Raw genomic sequence first — 17,612 nt, 5'->3', positions numbered from 1 at the left:
CCCCATTCCTAAATTGCACAACTCAGTTGTTGGCAGCGTGATTTTGAGCCCAGGAGCTGCACAACAGCTCTGAAATGATGATGGTGTTCATCTGGAAACTGCTCTAGCGCCTTCTGAGGCATCTAATTTCATAAAGGGCTTTTATGGGAGATTTTGGAGCGAGGAGCAAGCAGCTTTCCCATTGCTCCCGGAGACCAGAATCTCTCTTTTTTGGGGATGCATTTAAATCAAAAGGAAGAAAACACCTGCCCAGCACATTTGCTCAGACCCCAAAGATTTCAGTCAAAACCTTTTAATGTTCTTTTTCTTTCCATCTGCATTTTTCAGCAAAGACAAACAGCCTCATAGTATTTCTTCAAAGGAATGTAAATTCCTTGAGGAAGTCTCCGGAGTTCCCAGCACTGCATAGCTGCAAACCACAGACGCCTACGGCTGAAAACTCTGCTCTGCTTTTAATTTTGGGGCAGGGAAGGAATTCTTTTCAGGGGTTTGGGTTCACTTGTGCTGGGCCCGTCGGGCCAGACTGCTTGTTACTGCACAGGGGAGTGTTGACTTTGGCTGGCTGCAGGCAGGCGCTTTCCCTCCACAAGAGTATTCCCCCACCGAATCTGATGACATGGCGCAATTATTTCATTAGGGTTTTCCAAAAAAGGTTCCCTCGCTCTCCTCTGGTGCTAGAAAAAAACCTTTTTCCTCTGTTTTCTTATTTCAGCTTCAGCAGTTTTGCCTGAAAAAGACAATTAAGGGTGGCAGCGCTGCTGCCTGAATCTGAGTCCTTGGTACGGGGCGGTGAGAAGGAGCAACATGGGGAGAAAAACCGAGTTTTGAAGGGTGTTATTCACTGCTATACCTGTCACTGCTGGCATTAACCACTGGCCTGTCTGCACCCAGCGGAAGTGCCCAGGCAGACAGTGGCCTGGTCTCAGCAAAACCGCTTCACATAATAAATCTGGCTGCAGCACATGGAAATTGCTGACAACTCTGGGTTGCTTTTCTGCACCCTCCATCCCAGGCAGTTGTGACACTCAGTCCGGGGGGCCTGGGGGCATTAACCTGGCTGCCAAAACCCACGGGGGACCCTTGTTGTTGGGGAAATCTTCATGTTGGAGGTGGGGACAGCCCAGCAGGAGCAGCAGTTGGGGCTAGCTCTTTCTGTGCTCCTCAAAATCAATGGTGGCATAGGAATGGACAGCGCATCAGGTCAATAGGTTGGACTATAAGGCAGCCTGTCGGGAGCTGATTTGGCCGCTTCCATGTGGCTGGGGATGAGAGTGAGGGCGCAGTGCCCTGCCAGGGATGCTGTCTTGGGATACGGAGATGGGAGCACAGGGACAGGATGGGAACACCGGGAGAGAACAAGGACCCGGTGGGATACGGGACGGGGCGCTAGGTAGGCCCCGCCCCCTGGCCATGCCCCACCCCCGGGCGCTGGCCCCGCCCGTCCCGCCGCCGCCCGGGCCCGCAGTCTCAGCGGAGCGGCGCGGTGGCCGCGGGGCAGGCGGTTCGGTCATGGTGGGTCGGCTCAGCCTGCGGGAGGTGCCTGACCTCCCGGACATGAGGAAGCGGGGCGACGCGGGGCTCGACAGCCCCGACTCCGGGCTGCCCCCCAGCCCCGGGCCCGCTCCATCGCCCTGGCTCCTCTCCTCGGGCAGCCCCGACCGCGCCTCGACCAACGGGCTGCCGGAGCCCGACCCGCCCGCGCCTGCCGCCGTGGTGAGTACCGGCACCGGCAGCCCCTGCACCCTGTCCTGCGGCGCCGGGGGGCCGGCGGGACCCTCCGCCCGGGACTGCAGCACGGAGCGGGACCCGCACCCCCGGGCACCCGCTGTCGCCGGCCCCGGGCTCGGTCCCGCTGCGGCAGGTGCTGGGCCCTGCGCCCCGGGCTGCCGCCGCTGCCCTTCGGACCCTGCCGAGAGGTATCGCCGGGGGGCCCCTTCTCCACCCCCAGCGCTCCAGGCCCCGCAGCATCCTTTGAGGAAAGGAGGGTGGAAAACCGGCGCTGGGGCTCCGGGAGTGGGGCTGAGGACAGCTTGGGAAAATTGCCCCGCGTTTCCCTCCCTTCCACCGGCGTCTCCAGCTGCTGCCTTATCCCTTAACGCGCACACACCGGGAGGGAGCCCGCCGGGAGCTGTGGTGTCCACACCAAGGGCTGGGGCTGTGTTGTGTCAGGGGAACAGGTGGTGCTTTTAAAAATCACCGGCTTTGAGGTCGGTTCTTGCTAATCAAAGGGAAGCCCAAACTTTCCTGACCCAGGTAGGGGGTGGGACAGCATCGCAGCACATCTTTGAAGATCCCACAGGAAAATGAACTCTCATTATTCCAAAGAGTGACCCAGAGTAGGAAGTTTCTATGTTAAGTTTTGGCTTCAGTTGATAGTATCAGATAGAGATGTGCTAGTTTTTCACAAAACCATTTTTGGATGTTGATGCTGAGAGGTTGGTATGAATACTTTGGAAACTGCAGGTCAGAGGAAGCATCCCTTTTCTGCAGGGATGCTGCCACAGGATTGGAAAAGGCCATGGGAGAGCCATGTGTTGAGCAGGAGGGATTCCCATAGCCCCCAGGCCCTATTTAGGAAACCAGAGGTGGTTTCAAAAAAGCCTCTTTAGGGCTGCTTTTGTTCCCTTCTGGCTGTGGGGCAGTGCTGGGCCAGTGTCAGCTTGAGGTGCTGCCTGTCCAGGAGAGGAGCACAGGGATGCTCTGTGCATTGCCACTCGGTGGGAATGAGTTAATCCTGTCCAATGGGTTGCGTGTGAACTAGGTTGGATTTAATGCCTTCAAATAGTAGCCATGGAGTAGCTACGAAACAAGGAGTTGCTCCCAGCGGGATGCCCTGCAATAATTTCCTTCTGTGATCTGCCCATGGGTGTATCTGATGACTGCAGCAAGGAGGGTGCGCTCGTACGCTCGTATAATGTTAGCTATAAATTGAAGGTGAGCTCATCCAGCCAGTGGGCTATAGTTCATGCTGAATGAAGCTATGCTGCACTGAGGGGCTGTATTCCTCTCTCATTGCCCAGAATGGTTCCTCTGAAGTAAGATCCTGGAGTTAGGACTTCAAAAAATACACCTTGCCACATCGTTGCTGCTATAGACCCAGTACCAAGTGAGACCTGCAGGTTGCAACTGTAGGCATGTCTTCGACTAGCAGATCCTCTTGCATGTAAATGTGAACCTTGACAGCTCTGTACCAAGGGCTAAATAAATACATTTTATTGAGAATATACTGAATTGTAACATAAAAGAGGTTATTTTTGCATTTCTTTTCAGAACTCTGTGTTCTCCCCCAGCCCTGTTCTCTCCAGCTGCCCTCCAAGATTGTGTCCTTTATCATTTGGCGAAGGAGTTGAGTTTGACCCTTTACCACCAAAGGAAATAAGGTAAATGCTGTGTTACAGCCGTCTAGTTTTGAAGGAGTTAGCATGTAAAGGAGCAGTTAGGCCTTATCAGTGCCTGTGAGTCAAGTTCATTTATTTGCAGAGCTGTTGTTCCATGCAGCTGTATGTTCCTGGACATTTGTACAGGCTGAAGGAGTGTTCAGCCTCTTTTAATCCCATATGGGTTTTGTTGGTTTTTTTTCTGGAAGACTTTCCTATATTTTACTGTCCAGTTTTTCCTTCATTGCACTGCTCCAAAATGTTGTCTTCCAACCAATTAACCAGAAGGTAATCATGATGGAAGATCTTCAAAGCAGCCTTCTTTCTAGGAGTGTTTTATTAGGGGAAAGGAATTTTGCTCTCGTAACCTCATAGTTTTATAATAAGCACTTTCTACCTTATCAGCTGTGGCTGGTTTATGAACTAAGAGAAAAGTTGATATTGAGAGTACATAATTGCTGGGTTTTTTAATGTGCTGCATCACAGCATGTGAATTATTCCTTTCAATGTGGTGATTTGCAGTAACAAGAAATGAAGGCTCCCAGTTGATCCCTGTGCAAGCAGAGATAGGTGCAATCAAATGGAAGCCTGATGCAGGGGAGGGTAGAAGGAGAGGATGCTCTGGTGTGGGTAAAAGGAGCCTGTGCTGGGGCTGGAATTCAAGGCAGCCTACACTGTGGAAAAGCTAACACAGAGTTGTCGCAGTGTGAAGGAGATGAAAACTTTGTTCTGCAATCTAGCACAGAAGATTTTCTTGCCAGTGGAGTTTGGTGTGTAAACTGTAGCATTTTTCTTCCAGTTGAATCTCTAGAAGTTTGCCTTCAGAGAGTGCCCTATGCTGTGAGCAATCCCAGAGAACCCCTATGTGGCTCTTGCCAGAGGGTAACTGGGAAAATAACATGTGCTGCCATGGACTTGGCACTCTGAGGAATGAGGATGCTCATGTGCAAAAACTAAATGTGGATGTAGGCCTCTGGGTTTAGTCATTGGCGTTTGAATGAGGTTCTTAGGCTCATAGAGCTGAGGCTTAAAACAGCAGACGCAAGGATTGAGATGATATTTGGTAGTACTGGCAGCTGGACAAAACAGGGACAAAGCTGGGTGTGCTGATAATGAAAGGCTTTTTCTTCCCATAAATGAGTGAGATGGGAGCAGAACAATGTGATGTGGCTGTTCCTGTGTTGAGGTGGTAGGTGTAAGGCTGAGGAGCCACCCCACCTGATGGCTCAGCTTTGCAGACAAAGCAGCCTGCTGCTCTGGAGCAGAGCTCACACACGTCTCTCTGTTGTATTTCAGGTACACATCCTCAGTTAAATATGACTCGGAGAAGCACTTCATCGATGACATCTATATGCCAGTGGGCTTAAGCGTGTCCTCTTGCAGTCAGACAGTCATCTGTGTCCCAGACTGCACATGGCGCAATTACAAAGTCGAGGTCCACTTTGAGCCCCGCAACAAGCCCCAGCGTTTCACCAGCACCACGATCATCTACCCGAAGCACGCCAAGACTGTGTACACCACCACGCTGGATTACAACTGTCGTAAGACCACGCGGCGGTTCCTCTCCAGCATAGAGCTGGAAACTTCAGAATACCTTGGGAACGACTGCGTCCTGGATGGTTGCTGACTGACAGCTGTCTCTCTTGATCTGATCCATCTCGGTCCCATCTAATGTACTGTGCTAACTCCACTAGCTAAAGCGGGTACAGACCCTCTTTCTCAGCTCTTAATTCCTGCTTTAAGCATCAGAATGGCCTGAACGCGGTTTTCTGTGGGAACATAACTTAGTAAGGAACTTGTTTGTTCACCTTTAAAGTCATGAGTTCCCTCCCCTTCCCCACAGTGCAGTAATCAGATGAAAATAATGGGAAGTATTTTCCCAGAGAAAATATTGACAGGTAAGAAAGAATGTGGAATAGTACCTGGCAGGTGGAAATCCATTTGATGCTTTGTGGTGATGTGCAAAAATAAGGGTGATTTGCTCTCTTGTAGGGAATCTACCAGGTTATTTGGTTACAGATAGCCAGAGCTGTCCTTCATTTCAGTTCAGATCATGAGACTGTTTTCTCTAGAACCACCTCCTGGAAATTGCTGGAAAAAACTAACACAGAAAAATCTAGAATTCTGCAGTTTAAAATGTTATCCTATGGCAGTCATGTCCAGTTGGAAGGTGTGAGTTGGAAAGAAAAGGAGTTCCGAGTAGAGCAGGAGATAAACTGCTTTTGCAGCTCCAGTCAGCAAGGAAAGGATCAGGTAATGCAAGTGCTGTAGGGGAATGGTGTATCTTCTGTTCTTACAACAACTTCTGCAGCACTGTAGTCCGTGTAACATGCTGGCATTTCTGTGCATGTAGTAGAAGTTGTAATGAAGAATATCAGGCCAAAGATTATCCCTGTATTGTTGGAAAGTCAGGTCTTGACAATGTAGTGGTGGAAAACCAGAGGTGCCTAGTTTTTACCAACATTGTACTGTCTGTGCTGAGGGAGTTGTAACTAGGAGTTGGAAAATGCACGGTGTATACAGGGACCTAGAATGGAGGAGATGCTGGGATCAGTGTGAGACGCTGTCATGGTGAGGGTTGTGAAGAATTAGAAGGTAGCAAAGGACAGGCAGATTTTCATTGCATACTAAAATCCACAGCTGTAGCTCTGCTTCCCCACTGAGCTTCTCATTGCAAAGGTCCATGTCCTCTCTGGACTTTGGTATTCAGGATGTTACTGGGATGGGGCAGCATCTGCCTGTCTGTAGGCTGCTGGAATAGCCCCTCCAGTCCCAAGTGCATGATGAGGTTGGGGACCAAAGGGAATAACTTCAGATACTATGAAAGTCCATCTGGATGTTATGTGTGTTAGTTTATCATGTGCTTTAATGAAAATAAGTTGGAGAGATTTCTTACTTTACCCAGTTTGTTCTTCCTATGTTACAGGGAGCAATGTAGTGTGGAGAGCATCTGCTTTTGAGAGCATGGGCTAGTGTTGGCTATGTTGGTGGCGAGTGTGGTGTAGCCGCTCAGAAACAGTTGGTAGACTTGATCTGGCTAGACAAGGCTTTTCCATGTATTCCAAAGCTCCTCTGAGGTATCGGTAACCTTGTGGTATAATATCATCAGCCCTGGACCTGCTTTTAAAGAGGACTTTGCTAATGCATAGCCCCAAGGGTGACTTTTGTCAGTGGTGAGTTTGAAACTCAGGAGCCTATTCTTGAGCTGTAGTTAACGTGTTTGTGCAAGTGTGGTGAATGGTGTGGAAGTGCACTTGAGTGGGAGCTGAAATGATTTGGGAGACTAAAATGCAGCAGGAAGGCAGGTTTGTGTGATTTGGTTCTTTTGTAGTTTTGTTTTGCTTTTTTACTTATTTATTAGCTCAGAACAGAATGTCTTTAATCTTTGTTACATGCCTCAGAAAACCAGATCCTAGAACAATCCCAGGGTGACAAAGGTTGCCAAAGTCAGGTAGGCCTTGCTCCAGAGTGGGTAAGAGCAGCACTGTCTTCTCACTAAACATGTTGGGTTTGGACTCCAGTGTTTAGGAAATGTGTCTTAAATACCCCTGTTGCAGTTCTCCCCCAAACATTGCCCCAGGATGTACTTGCTGTGTAGCAGAAGGCACAACTCAAGCCCTATGCGTGTGGGATTTCAAAGGGACAGAACTCCTTTGGGAAAGCTATTGCAGCATTGCTCGCTTGGCAATTCCATGTACCTTGCTCCTGAAACATCTGGTGCTGGCCACTGTTGGACACAGGATGCTGGAAGAACACGGATCCTGGATTGCTCCGACAACGCTCTTCCAATGAATTCATTTGCAAGAGATCTAAGAGAGGATTATTTTAAGTTGTAATCATTAATTGTCTCTAGTTAGAAATGAACTGACCCTTACATATGGTTTTAGGATAAAGCACCTGATTTTTATACAGCAAACAAACTTAATTATGTACCTCTTAAAAACATTTTAATTGGTAGAGATACCTTTTAAATTATTTATGTCCCAGCATTTGCAAAGCTCTGATTAGCTCCGTGCAAGTGTTCTGATGTCTGTGACGTTTCCCACCCCTTCCTTCTAATTTTCAATTTGTCTTTTACTTTATTGTTAATAAATGATCTGAAAACCATCATATAGGGAAGTCTCTTTATTTTTCATTCACAGCTTCAGTGTTTATTATAGTATTTACTTAGAAATAAATATATAATATATCCTGCCCATCCCAGCTCCCCTTTTGTTTCCCTTATGTGTTACTGTTGTTCAGATATTCTAGGAAGGCATTTCCTGTATAAAACTGTATTAAAAAAGAATCAAAACACCACCTAATGTTGTGGGCATATCACTTTAAGACGTTAAAAAAGTGGCTTGAAGACAGCTGAAAATCCTCTCCAGTGTGTATTTGACTTGTTCATTTGGTATACTTTATTTTTAAAGAGTTTCTAGTGTGGATTTCAGCATATCTTACAAGTGAAGCACTTGCCCTTTTCCAATACAACAGGTATTCAACGAGGCAGGAATTTCTTTTTAATTATGGTTAAAAATGTAGATGCTCAATGTCAGATAATTTAATAGATTAGAAAGTACAGCGTAAAATAAGGCTGGAATGTGCTCTTCATTAAACTTCATAAAAACAAAATAGTTACAAACTACTGTTTTGAGGGAAGTGCTGTAGTATTTGGATGCTTAATCTGTTCTTTAATCCTTTCCGAATTTGCAGGCGTGCTGATTTTGTTTGTATCTCTGTCAGAGTAGAACTGAACATCAGTTAATTAATTCTTAATTGGATTTTTTTTTGCTTACTTTTATTGTTCATCTGGTTATCTGCTTGCAAAAGCTCTAGGTTTGCGTGTAATGACATTATTGGAATCTAGGGAGCTCTGAAGCTATTCTAAACCATGGCGCTGCTCCTGCAGAAGTCTGTGCAAGCGTTTGAGTGTCATGCAGTGTTTAAAGTATTAAACAGGAGAAAAAGATGTATCTAAACGTGAATTGCTGTATAAAAGACAGTCCGTTTGAAAAGCCAGTAAGAAAAACCTTTAAAAATCAGAACAGTATCTTTCAGGAGGGCTTCAGGAAAAACTGTTTCCTTTGTGTTGTGCCATCTTACTTCCAAATACTTCCTTTAGCATGGTCTAGGCTGTTTAATATTGTAGTAGCACTGTATGAACGTTCCTTTACTATGAGAGGTTGAAGGAGGTACAAGGCAGCCTACTGTTTGACATGGTTTTTACTTCAGATTGGCCAAATAGGCTTCTTGTTTGTACATATAATGACAAGGACAGCCCCATTGTTAGATATGTGCTCCATTTTCCTTGTATATATGTTGTGCTTCTCCAGGATATCAAATCTGAGGGGCTGATACAATGAGTTTTTATAACAAAATACTGTAGATACAATTAGATCATAAACCTGGAGATGAAGGTTGGATTCCAATCCCGATTTTGCAGCTGGCTCAATTCTAAGTACTAGGTAAGTCTGTTTGCAGTCATTTGCAATCAAAATGGTTGGACTTTATGATCTTAAAGGCCTTTTCCAGCCTAGTTGATTCTATTTTAGCCTCTAAACAAGGTATCTGGTCATTTAGCTGTTTATCTGCCGCAAGTGCTGTCCTTGCTGGTTTCAGGACCAGCAATTGACAACATCAACACCTAAAAAGCTCAGGTGTAATACAGTGAATATTATTTTGAAATAAACAAGTAGGAACAACTAGGGATACTGCACAGCAAATTGGCAGTATGGAAAGGAGCACTTGTAATAGCTGAAACCCTCTGAGTTGCATCCAAATTTAACTAAAAGGTTGGTTTGTTTTAAAAATACAAATGACCTTTTCTCCACAGATACGAGACAGTGGGTAATCCGTGCTAAGCTGCAGAATGTGGTGAGAGATTTTTGGGCGACACTGCTGGCTGCCGCTCGTTCAGGAGCCAGTTCATGCTTGCTCCTCTGGAAAACAACTGCAGCAATCTTCTTTACATACAGTGTGATGGCTGCTGGTGCACGACGCTCTGCAGTGCAGTCATGGGGATTGCCTGGCAGTTGGGCATGGCTCGGTGGGGAAGTGTTGCTGGAGATGCAGTTCATACCATTTCCTCCTGTTCATCTTGTAGATGCGCAGCCTTTCTTCTTCTGCTACAGGATCTTTGAGAATCCCATCCCATCGAAGGCTTTTGTTAAGCTGAGCAGAAAGACCTTGATCTGTTTGAGCAGAGTCCAAAGTGGTGGCAGTTGATATCACAACCTTGTTCATTTCTGCATCCTTCCGATTCTCTTCTGAGTTATTTTGGGCTGGGTCAGGGTTCCTCCCAGGACCTGGGATTTCAGGCAATTGAAAGGAGCAGGCCTGCTGCTTTCTGGTGTTGTGGTCGTGTTTAGCTGTTAGAAAGATAAATGCTGTTAGCAAAAATGTATGCATTGCCTCTGAGGCTTTCCTGGCTATTTCATACAGAAGATGATGAGAGAACTGCTTGCTGTACCTTTATTGCCCATTAATAAGAAACCAAATCGATAAGAAAATATTAATGCCCTAATGGCCCATTTATTTTTAAGTGGGAAATATATATTTATCTGATTGGCTAACACAATGATCCTTACACCTGTAAGATGTGTTTATTGAGGCTGTTAATGCATTAATAGCACTTCTACACTGGAGTCAACTTCACTGTGCTTGCCTAACTTGATTTAGGCAGGAAATTGATTCTTGGTCGTTGGGAATATTTTAAAGCTGTTATCCATTAATATAGCAAGCAATGTGATTTTATTAATTTTTGTATAGGGCACATTTTGTACTAAGATCCTATTCCTTTACATGGAAGATTTTCTTACATTAACCTCCCATTTTGAGTAGCTATAGCAGCAACTCAACCCCACTGATGGGAGGTTAGATCAGTGCTGTGACTCAGGCCGATGGAGCAGCAAATATTTAACCTATACTGTAGCTCACCAAAAGAAAACCACTAAATATTTACAGCACCCCAAACCTTAGGCAGTTTATGAAAATTTCCTTGACAGATTTCTTATGCCTCCTACTGCTTATGCTGTGTAGTTACACACACTCAACCTTTTTGGGGGAGATTGGTAGCAATATATGAAACGATATGTATAAACAGGATGCAGTTCAGTGGAAGGTTTTAAAGTGCCATAGATGGTTCCCTAGGAAAGCTCTGTTTTCTCTCCATGGCAGCTGTCCTGCAGGATGGAGGCAGAGCCAAGCACTATAGCCTCTGGCCAACCCACACAGGTGGATCTGAGCTGCTTCCCTGCTGGTACCCGCACTCCGGCTGCGCATCCCTTCATGTCTGTGCAGCATCAATTGCACAACCATGCGATGCTGAGCAGCGATCACGTACCAGCCTTGTGCACACATGGCTTCACCCAATGACCCCTTCCCACCCAGGTGCTGCATGGGGCGTTTGGGGGGCTCACCTGCCCGCGCGGTGGTGGTGGTGGCGGCAGCACTCCTGCATGGCAGCCGCTGCTGTTTCTTTCTCTGTGGTGGCTTCATGCCTCGGGTCTGCGGTGGAGGGGGACACGGGCAGCCCCTCGCCCCCCGCCGCCTGCCCGTGCAGCTCTCCTGTCCTGTGGCAGGCCTGGCATGACTCCCTCGAGCCTGGCAGGGAGCAGGGGAAGGAAGGTCAGCAGCCCTGGCCCAGCCTCCATCCTTGTCCCTACTCCATCTTCCCTTCCCTCTCCATCTCCCCTCAGGTTTTGCCCTTCCATCTCCTCTTGCTTCTACGCCTTCCCGCCCCATCTCCCCTCAGCTCTTCCCCTCAGCTCTTCCCCTCAAGCACTTTCCCTCAGCGCTTTCCCGCCCCATCTCCCCTCAGCGCTTTCCCGCCCCATCTCCCCTCAGCACCTTCCCTTCCACCTCACCTTCTCCCTTCACCTCTCCTCCCCTCACCACCTTTCCCTCCATCTCACTTCTGCCTTCCCTCTACCCTTTCCCCACCACTCCCCTCAGTGCCCACCCTCCAGTGAGCTCTCCAGGGCAGCCATGGTGCAGCGGCAAGCCTGGGCCTGCCCGTTTGGCCAGGGGCCCAGCGCCATTGCTCTGTGTGCACAGCCCTGTGCAGCACAGGTTGCCTCTCCTGTGCCCCTCTGCATGGGTAGGCACGGGGGCTTTCCTGAGGTAAAATGGCCACACCAGAAAGCATTGGCTTCTCTGAAGTAATACGGCCCTGCATCTATTGCAAGGAGACCAGTTACTGGGATCCTTCCCATCCCTTCATGGTACCTCAGCCCTGCAAATGAAGGTGCTGAGGGGAACTCGGCCATCTTCCCTCCCCTCTGCCGTTCCCCACATCCGAGCACAAAGGTACATGTGGAACAGCTTCTGAGCTCACAACAGTCCTCCTGAGCGTCCTGGGGACAGCGCAGTCCTCAGACCTCCTGCCCTTGCTGCTGTGCTGTGCTGTGGGTGTTTCAGCAGCCCCAGCAGCCAGGGAGATGAACGTGTCTGCTTCAGAGGTGAGCCTGGATGAAAAGCCTTTGCGGGGACTCTAGCACCAGTTGCTGAAGCAATGCACCTCTTATTTGTCATCCTCTCCCTGGAAATAACACAATGTTTAATCTCGCTTTGGTTGCTTTCTCCCCCTCCCTGCCTGCCTCTTCCCTTCTCTCCTTCTGATCTATTTGGATGTGAAATTTGGCAGACGCTCGCGGTTGCATTCAGGTTGTGATGAAATTGGGCTCCCAGGAGGCTGCTCCCGCAGCGGATCCCTGGGCTGCAGGCAGCACTTCTCTGACTGCCGCTAATGATCTGATTTCAAAGTGCCAGCAGCAGGGGTTTCGCAGTGATGGTTATTACTAACGCTGTGCAGCAGCCAGCAGCTCTCCAAAGCCTGCGTGGGGATGAAAGGGATGGTGACAGGGCAAAAAGGCAAGGAAAACAGCAACAGCAGTGATGGGATGTAAATAATTCATCCAAACTGAAGAGTGAGTGCAATGTTTTTTGTTTGAGAAAAGCTGAAGGAAGGGGATCACCTGTAGCTTGTGGCAGTTGTCATTAATGTTACTGTGATAAAACCTGACTTGCCAGCCAAATCAGAGCCCAGTGGTAGCGGCTGGCCCGATCTACATACAAAGAAAATCGCCTTCTGAGAGGACCTCCCTGGAGTACCAGGATGAGTAGGAACAACGTTCGCCTGGTGCCAGGAGGATGCTGAGTGGTGAGGTGCTCCTTGACAGCAGGCTATTCTGAAGGGCTACTGTCTCCAGGCAAATCCCTTACCCTCTTACTGCTTCTGTCACCTCCCTCTTTACTCCCTTTTCTGTTTATACTGACAGTCTCGAGCTCTGCTGTGCCCATCACGGTCTCAGCGGATCTTCTACCTGCAGTTCACAGTAAAAATACTAAGAACAAACTTTTCACAGTCCTCTGAAGGTTTCACCATGTCTTGGAGGCACATATCTTTTGAAAATAAACATAGCATGAAATCATCGTATAGAAATACAATTTGCAAGCCCAGAGAATTAGACCTGAGCCCGTTCACACGAGCAAATAGAGCAGCGGATCCAAATGAGGAGTTTGCCTTTAAAACAAGTAAAAAAGCAGCTTTATTTGCTATGAAGCAGTAGTATTAGTTAAACATTTCCTCTGCCTTATATATTCTCAAGCAAGTGTGCTCTATAGGCAAGATTATTTATTTTTTCCTCAGATTAGGTACTGAGTTATTGACTTTTTTATTGAGGAGTGAGAATTAGAAGGACAAATACAAACTGAATCACTGAGGACCAAATAGTAGCAGATTGCAATTACAGGAACAGCTTGGGGAAAGATCCTGTCCCTCTTGCTATGAACTGTGAAAGGGTTAGACCGAGCTGGAGGGGTCAGGGCGATGGGAAGGGAGTGCCAAACACCTCTGGCTGTGGCAGCTCCTTGCTGGTTGTCAGCCTGTATCCCTAGGAAATGGTCTTTCAGAGATAAGCAGCCAGACAGTTTGGCCTTTGGTGTTCACTGTGTTTAAAACTGCTCATAATTAAAATTAATACTCTGATTATTATTTGTGTAGACCAGCAGTGCAACACCTCAGCACCGATTGCCCAGCACGACAGGGCTGAGATTAGGAACCCAGACCCCTGCTCACCAGTCCAGTGCTCAAACCAGGAATCTTCCTGCAGTACTCCAGGATGGTTACAATTAGGACTGTTTTGTTGTACAATAGGGCTGTTTTTAAGCATCTGTAGTTCTTCTGGAGGATACCTTCATACCCAGGAGTTCAACATCATTTAAATGGTCTTTATTTCTTGAGACACATGCTGGTTTGAGGGTGATGCAGGAAGGCTGCTCCCTGGTGTGCAGTTATGTGCTATGCTAAAAGCAGACTGGAGCAGCTTGGGGCATCTATGGTGCAACTGTCAGCATCGCTGATAGGCCTGCAGGAGAAGGCTGCTATCCCTTACAATCCTTGTCATATTTAAAATCCCTGGCAGCTGTGATCTGGTGAATAATTCAGTGGGACCCATCATTGATAACAGAGAGATTTTGAAGGGTTCTTTTCGTGGAACTGGAAGTGCCTGTGTTCTGAGAAACGAGTATATTAAAAATTGACTTCATGCTATCAAGCTAAAACTCATACTTAGCCTTTTAAATTTTTTAAGGTAATGTCATATTTATTCTCTGTGACTTCCAGCTATCAACGCCCAGTCTTGCAGTCGGACTCTGAAGCATCTGTGGGGATCCCAACGAGCAAATTCAACAGCAGAATGGATACAGGCTCTGAGACGTGTGTCATTTCCTGTGCCTATTGCTCCTGCCAATCCAGCTGGTGGAATAAGGTAATTTATCTTTATCCTGAAGTTGGCTGAACTGTGTGTTTAATTTATTTATACTATTGACTCTGTGGAGGACTACCCTGGTGTGAAAAGTCATCTTGAAGCGCTTTCTCCCACGGAAATGCAGGCTCTGTATTAGTACAAACACTGCTTCCTCTGATGTATTTTTCAACACTTGCCTAAATTGAATAGCAAAATATATACTCAGACTTGAACCTGATTTAGTTAAAAGGTCCCTAAGCTTACCCTGAGGTCTTGTGGGTGTGTGGAAGCTTGCAGGGCACCAGGTTTCTCAAGAGCAGGCTCTGAACAGGCAATAAAAGCACAGACTGAGGGTCTCTTTTCCTTTCTCTTTCCCTTCTCTCCTTTTCTCTTCCTTTCATCCTCCCACATGGCAAATTTACTCACTGCATCCACTGGACATTTAGACAGTCATGAGCTGTAATTTCTGTGTTTGCAGGCTAGTGCAAAGGAATAATGGTTTTCCTGTGGTTTTCTGTTGACTCACCATATGATTGCAGGTTGTCACTTCACCAAGTGCTTTTCTCCTGGCTCCCCACCCTCCCTGTGGGACAGTTATTAGTGCTTGTATGGATCTCCAGAGCACCAAGACACAGTTGATTGCAAAGAAGCCTGAAGGTGGGGCCTATAAACAATTGTTGAATGCAGGAGAAAAGCCCCACCAGCCCCAAGGTCCCTCTCTGCAGGGGCAGCAATCTGGCTGGGGCAGTTTGTTGTGTTTATCTTGCTGTGTTGGGTTCATGTTGGGTCCACACTGTGCCAGCTTCATAGCCCTTCCTCCACATAGCTTCTGTGGACAAGGAGGCCCATCCATGGCATTTCCGGGATGAACAGCTTTAACTGTACAAAATGCAGGACCAAGTTTTCCTCCTGATCCCGGCCAACATTCTGTAGCTGGTGTCTGGTTTTAGGCTCCCTCTGCAGTTTTAGGCCCTTAATTTTTAAAAGCTATGAGCTCCCCATGCCTGTCCCAGTCCCAGCAGCTCACCTTGCATTGCCACAGGGTGCTCTTGCTTTGAGCTTTCCCTGCAAAATTCATTTTTGGGGTGGGGTAGGCTTTCGCTGGGATTTGTTTGTTTCATGAGGCTATTTAGATGTGGGGTTTTTTACTTTGGGGTTTTTTGTTGTTGGTGGTGGTTTTGGTGGGTTGGTTGGCTTGGTTGGGTTTGTGCTTGCTTTGAGTTTTGAGCTGGTTTGTTTTGAGGTTTGGGCATTTGTTTTGGTTTAAGGTTTAGTTTGTTTTGAAGTTTTTGTTTTGTTTGGGGTTTTGTTGTGTTCTGAGGGTTTTGGTTTGAGGTTTCTTTTGAGGTCTGTTTTGGTTTGAGGGTTATTTTGCTACCGCCTTTCCTTGTTTGCAGTTTGGGGTTTCTCCAGGGTGCTTTATCCCGGGCTTGGCTCAGCGCACCCTTGCTCAGCTCCGGGCCGGGCCTCGGCGGCCGCCGGTTCTACCGGGGCGGGTGCGACGCGGCGCCGCCAGGGGGAGCCTGTGCCCGCGGGGGAGGCCGGTGGGGCGCGGGCGGCGCCGCCGGGGCTGGAGGCGGTGGAGAAGGCGGCGGTCCCGGTGAGCTCCATTTCCGCGTTGTCCAGGGGGGCGGCTCCGGGTCGCAGCGTGGCCCCTGGCGGAGCCGGCTGCTCGTTTTGCCGGGGCAGCTGGGCCGGAGGACAGGTGGGTACGCGGGAGGACTTCGCGCCGGGCGGGGACGGTGCAGCTCTGTACCGGGAAGGCGCCCGGGCGCTTCGTGCGGAGTTTGGAGCCGAGTTTCGGGTGCTGGTGCGTCCTGGTTGTCCGGAGAGCGGCGGGGAAAGCGGGCATGCTGGGGCGGGGGAGCAGCTGTTGCGGAGCACTGGGGCACTCAGACCCGGAGCTCCACAGGTGGGAGAGGCTTGTCCAAAACGCTGCTGAAAGCAGCCCAGAAACGCAGCTGGATGAACTGCACAGGCTGAGTCGAGGTGGAATTCAGCCTTCTGAGGGTAACTGAATGTAAGTGACCGAGGTGTGTGGGGAAGCAAGCCAGAAATGGGAGGCTGAGAGCAACGTGCTCCTTGGAAAATATTACCAACCTGGCGGGGTTTTGAATACTGCTGGGTTTGTGCTTGTTGTGCGGTTGGAGCAGGCACGTGCACCTGGCAGAGGATGGATTGTCCTTGTTCCTTTTGGCACTCTGACACCGGGAGATGGATGCTGTTGTATGTGCAAAAGAATGACGTGCTGTGCGCATCCTCAGGGTTCTTAGTCTCCTGTAGCTTGGGTCAGGTACTCTCCAGGGCCTGGTCAAAGTCCACGGCTTGATTTCTGCTCGTACCAACAATGTTCAGGGTGATAAGGGTCTTAAGAGTTAGAACTGGCTGTGCTTGCGTGTTGCTCAGAGGCTTCCTAGGATGTTTAAACCCAATACTATAGCTTAAGGTTGCTGAGAAAGGGTATTTCATCCTCCAGAGGTGACGGCAGGCCCGTGGCTCAGAGCCATGCTGAACAGTGAGATTCTGGCAGGGTTGGGGGTCAGGCTGCTCAGTAGAGTTTCTCCACTGGCCCTGGGCTGTGCTTTTCCTGGTTCTCTTAAGGTTACCAGTGAGATAGGCTGCATGAGGTTCCCTGCAAGGGATTCATTGACAAACGCTGGCCAGTGCTTCCCTGCGATGTCCACTTCTTTCTAAGAAACTCACTGCTCCTCGGGAGGCTGGGAGGTGCTGATTCCACCCTGCCAACCTCCGGCTGCAGGAAGCCTCCTGAGCTTTTTAGCATATCAGAATAGTGAAGTGAGTCTCTCTAATTGGCCATTTAGATGCTAATTTGCTTCTCCTAGGCCTCTGCCAGATCAACCTGCCCCAGAATGTGAGTCAGTGTGCTGTCTTCATGAATTATTCACTTTGCACAACGTACCTGCCTGGCTGGGGATCAAAAGGAAATAGGGCCAAGGTCTAGTAAATAAAGATACACCTTGGCAGGTGGAACAGTGCTGGCTTTCCTCCCCAGCATCGTAGGGTGCTAGGGAGCAGGAATACTGCTTTGCCTAGTCAAAAACCTGTTCTTTATAGATTGCCATATATCAAGTAGCCATGCTAATAGGTGCCCTTCATTAATACAGGCTTGTTGGTGCCTTATGTCGGTTTTCCTGTAGAGCTGATTTTATCTTCCCACTCACGGGACTGGCATGGACCTCCAGGGCATTGTACTTTATAAGCTCTTTAACGAGCTCCATCTTAAAAGCAGTTAGGCTTCTTGCCACTACTGCTAGGATTGGGAAGCAGCTCAGGCACGTAGGAACTTTCTTTGTTTTCCCCCCAGACTTCATTCTCATTTGGTCCTTTTCCAACTTGGCCTTACATGATAATGACACCTCTCACTTTCTGTGTGCTGCAGTTAGTTTGTGTTTAATTTGGGCTGTGCCAATCAGATCCCAGTACACGGCTCTGAATGAGGATTTCCCCAATTTCACTGTTGCTGAGATTGAGCTTTCATGGTGAG

General features: G+C 48.3%; 2 protein-coding genes across 6 annotated transcripts in view; both read left to right on the top strand.

Moving 5' to 3' along the window:
- The first annotated feature begins 1,471 nt into the window (after positions 1-1,471).
- On the top strand, positions 1,472-7,484 carry RFLNB (refilin B). Its single transcript, XM_057416001.1, has 3 exons — positions 1,472-1,713; positions 3,271-3,380; positions 4,674-7,484. The coding sequence occupies exons 1-3, from the start codon at positions 1,510-1,512 to the stop codon at positions 5,002-5,004; spliced, it is 645 nt and encodes a 214-aa protein (XP_057271984.1). The 5' UTR covers positions 1,472-1,509; the 3' UTR covers positions 5,005-7,484.
- A 3,853-nt stretch (positions 7,485-11,337) lies between these two features.
- The window catches only part of RPH3AL (rabphilin 3A like (without C2 domains)), a 44,308-nt gene continuing 38,033 nt past the window's right edge, over positions 11,338-17,612 (top strand). The window contains exon 1 of one of the 5 annotated variants that reach the window (XM_057415955.1): positions 11,338-11,457. The gene's annotated coding sequence lies outside the window, so the exon portion shown is untranslated. Of the gene's footprint in view, positions 11,458-13,995; positions 14,129-15,621; positions 15,918-17,612 lie in introns of those variants that run through there. The other 4 variants (XM_057415948.1, XM_057415935.1, XM_057415925.1 and 1 more) reach the window with 4 other exon arrangements.

Source organism: Pezoporus wallicus, unplaced genomic scaffold, assembly GCF_028554395.1.
Source record: "Pezoporus wallicus isolate ANWC-B61680 ecotype Strahan unplaced genomic scaffold, APGP_CSIRO_Pwel_v1 contig_8517, whole genome shotgun sequence".
NCBI lineage: Eukaryota > Metazoa > Chordata > Aves > Psittaciformes > Psittacidae > Pezoporus > Pezoporus wallicus.
This window is presented reverse-complemented; position numbering and strand designations above follow the sequence as displayed.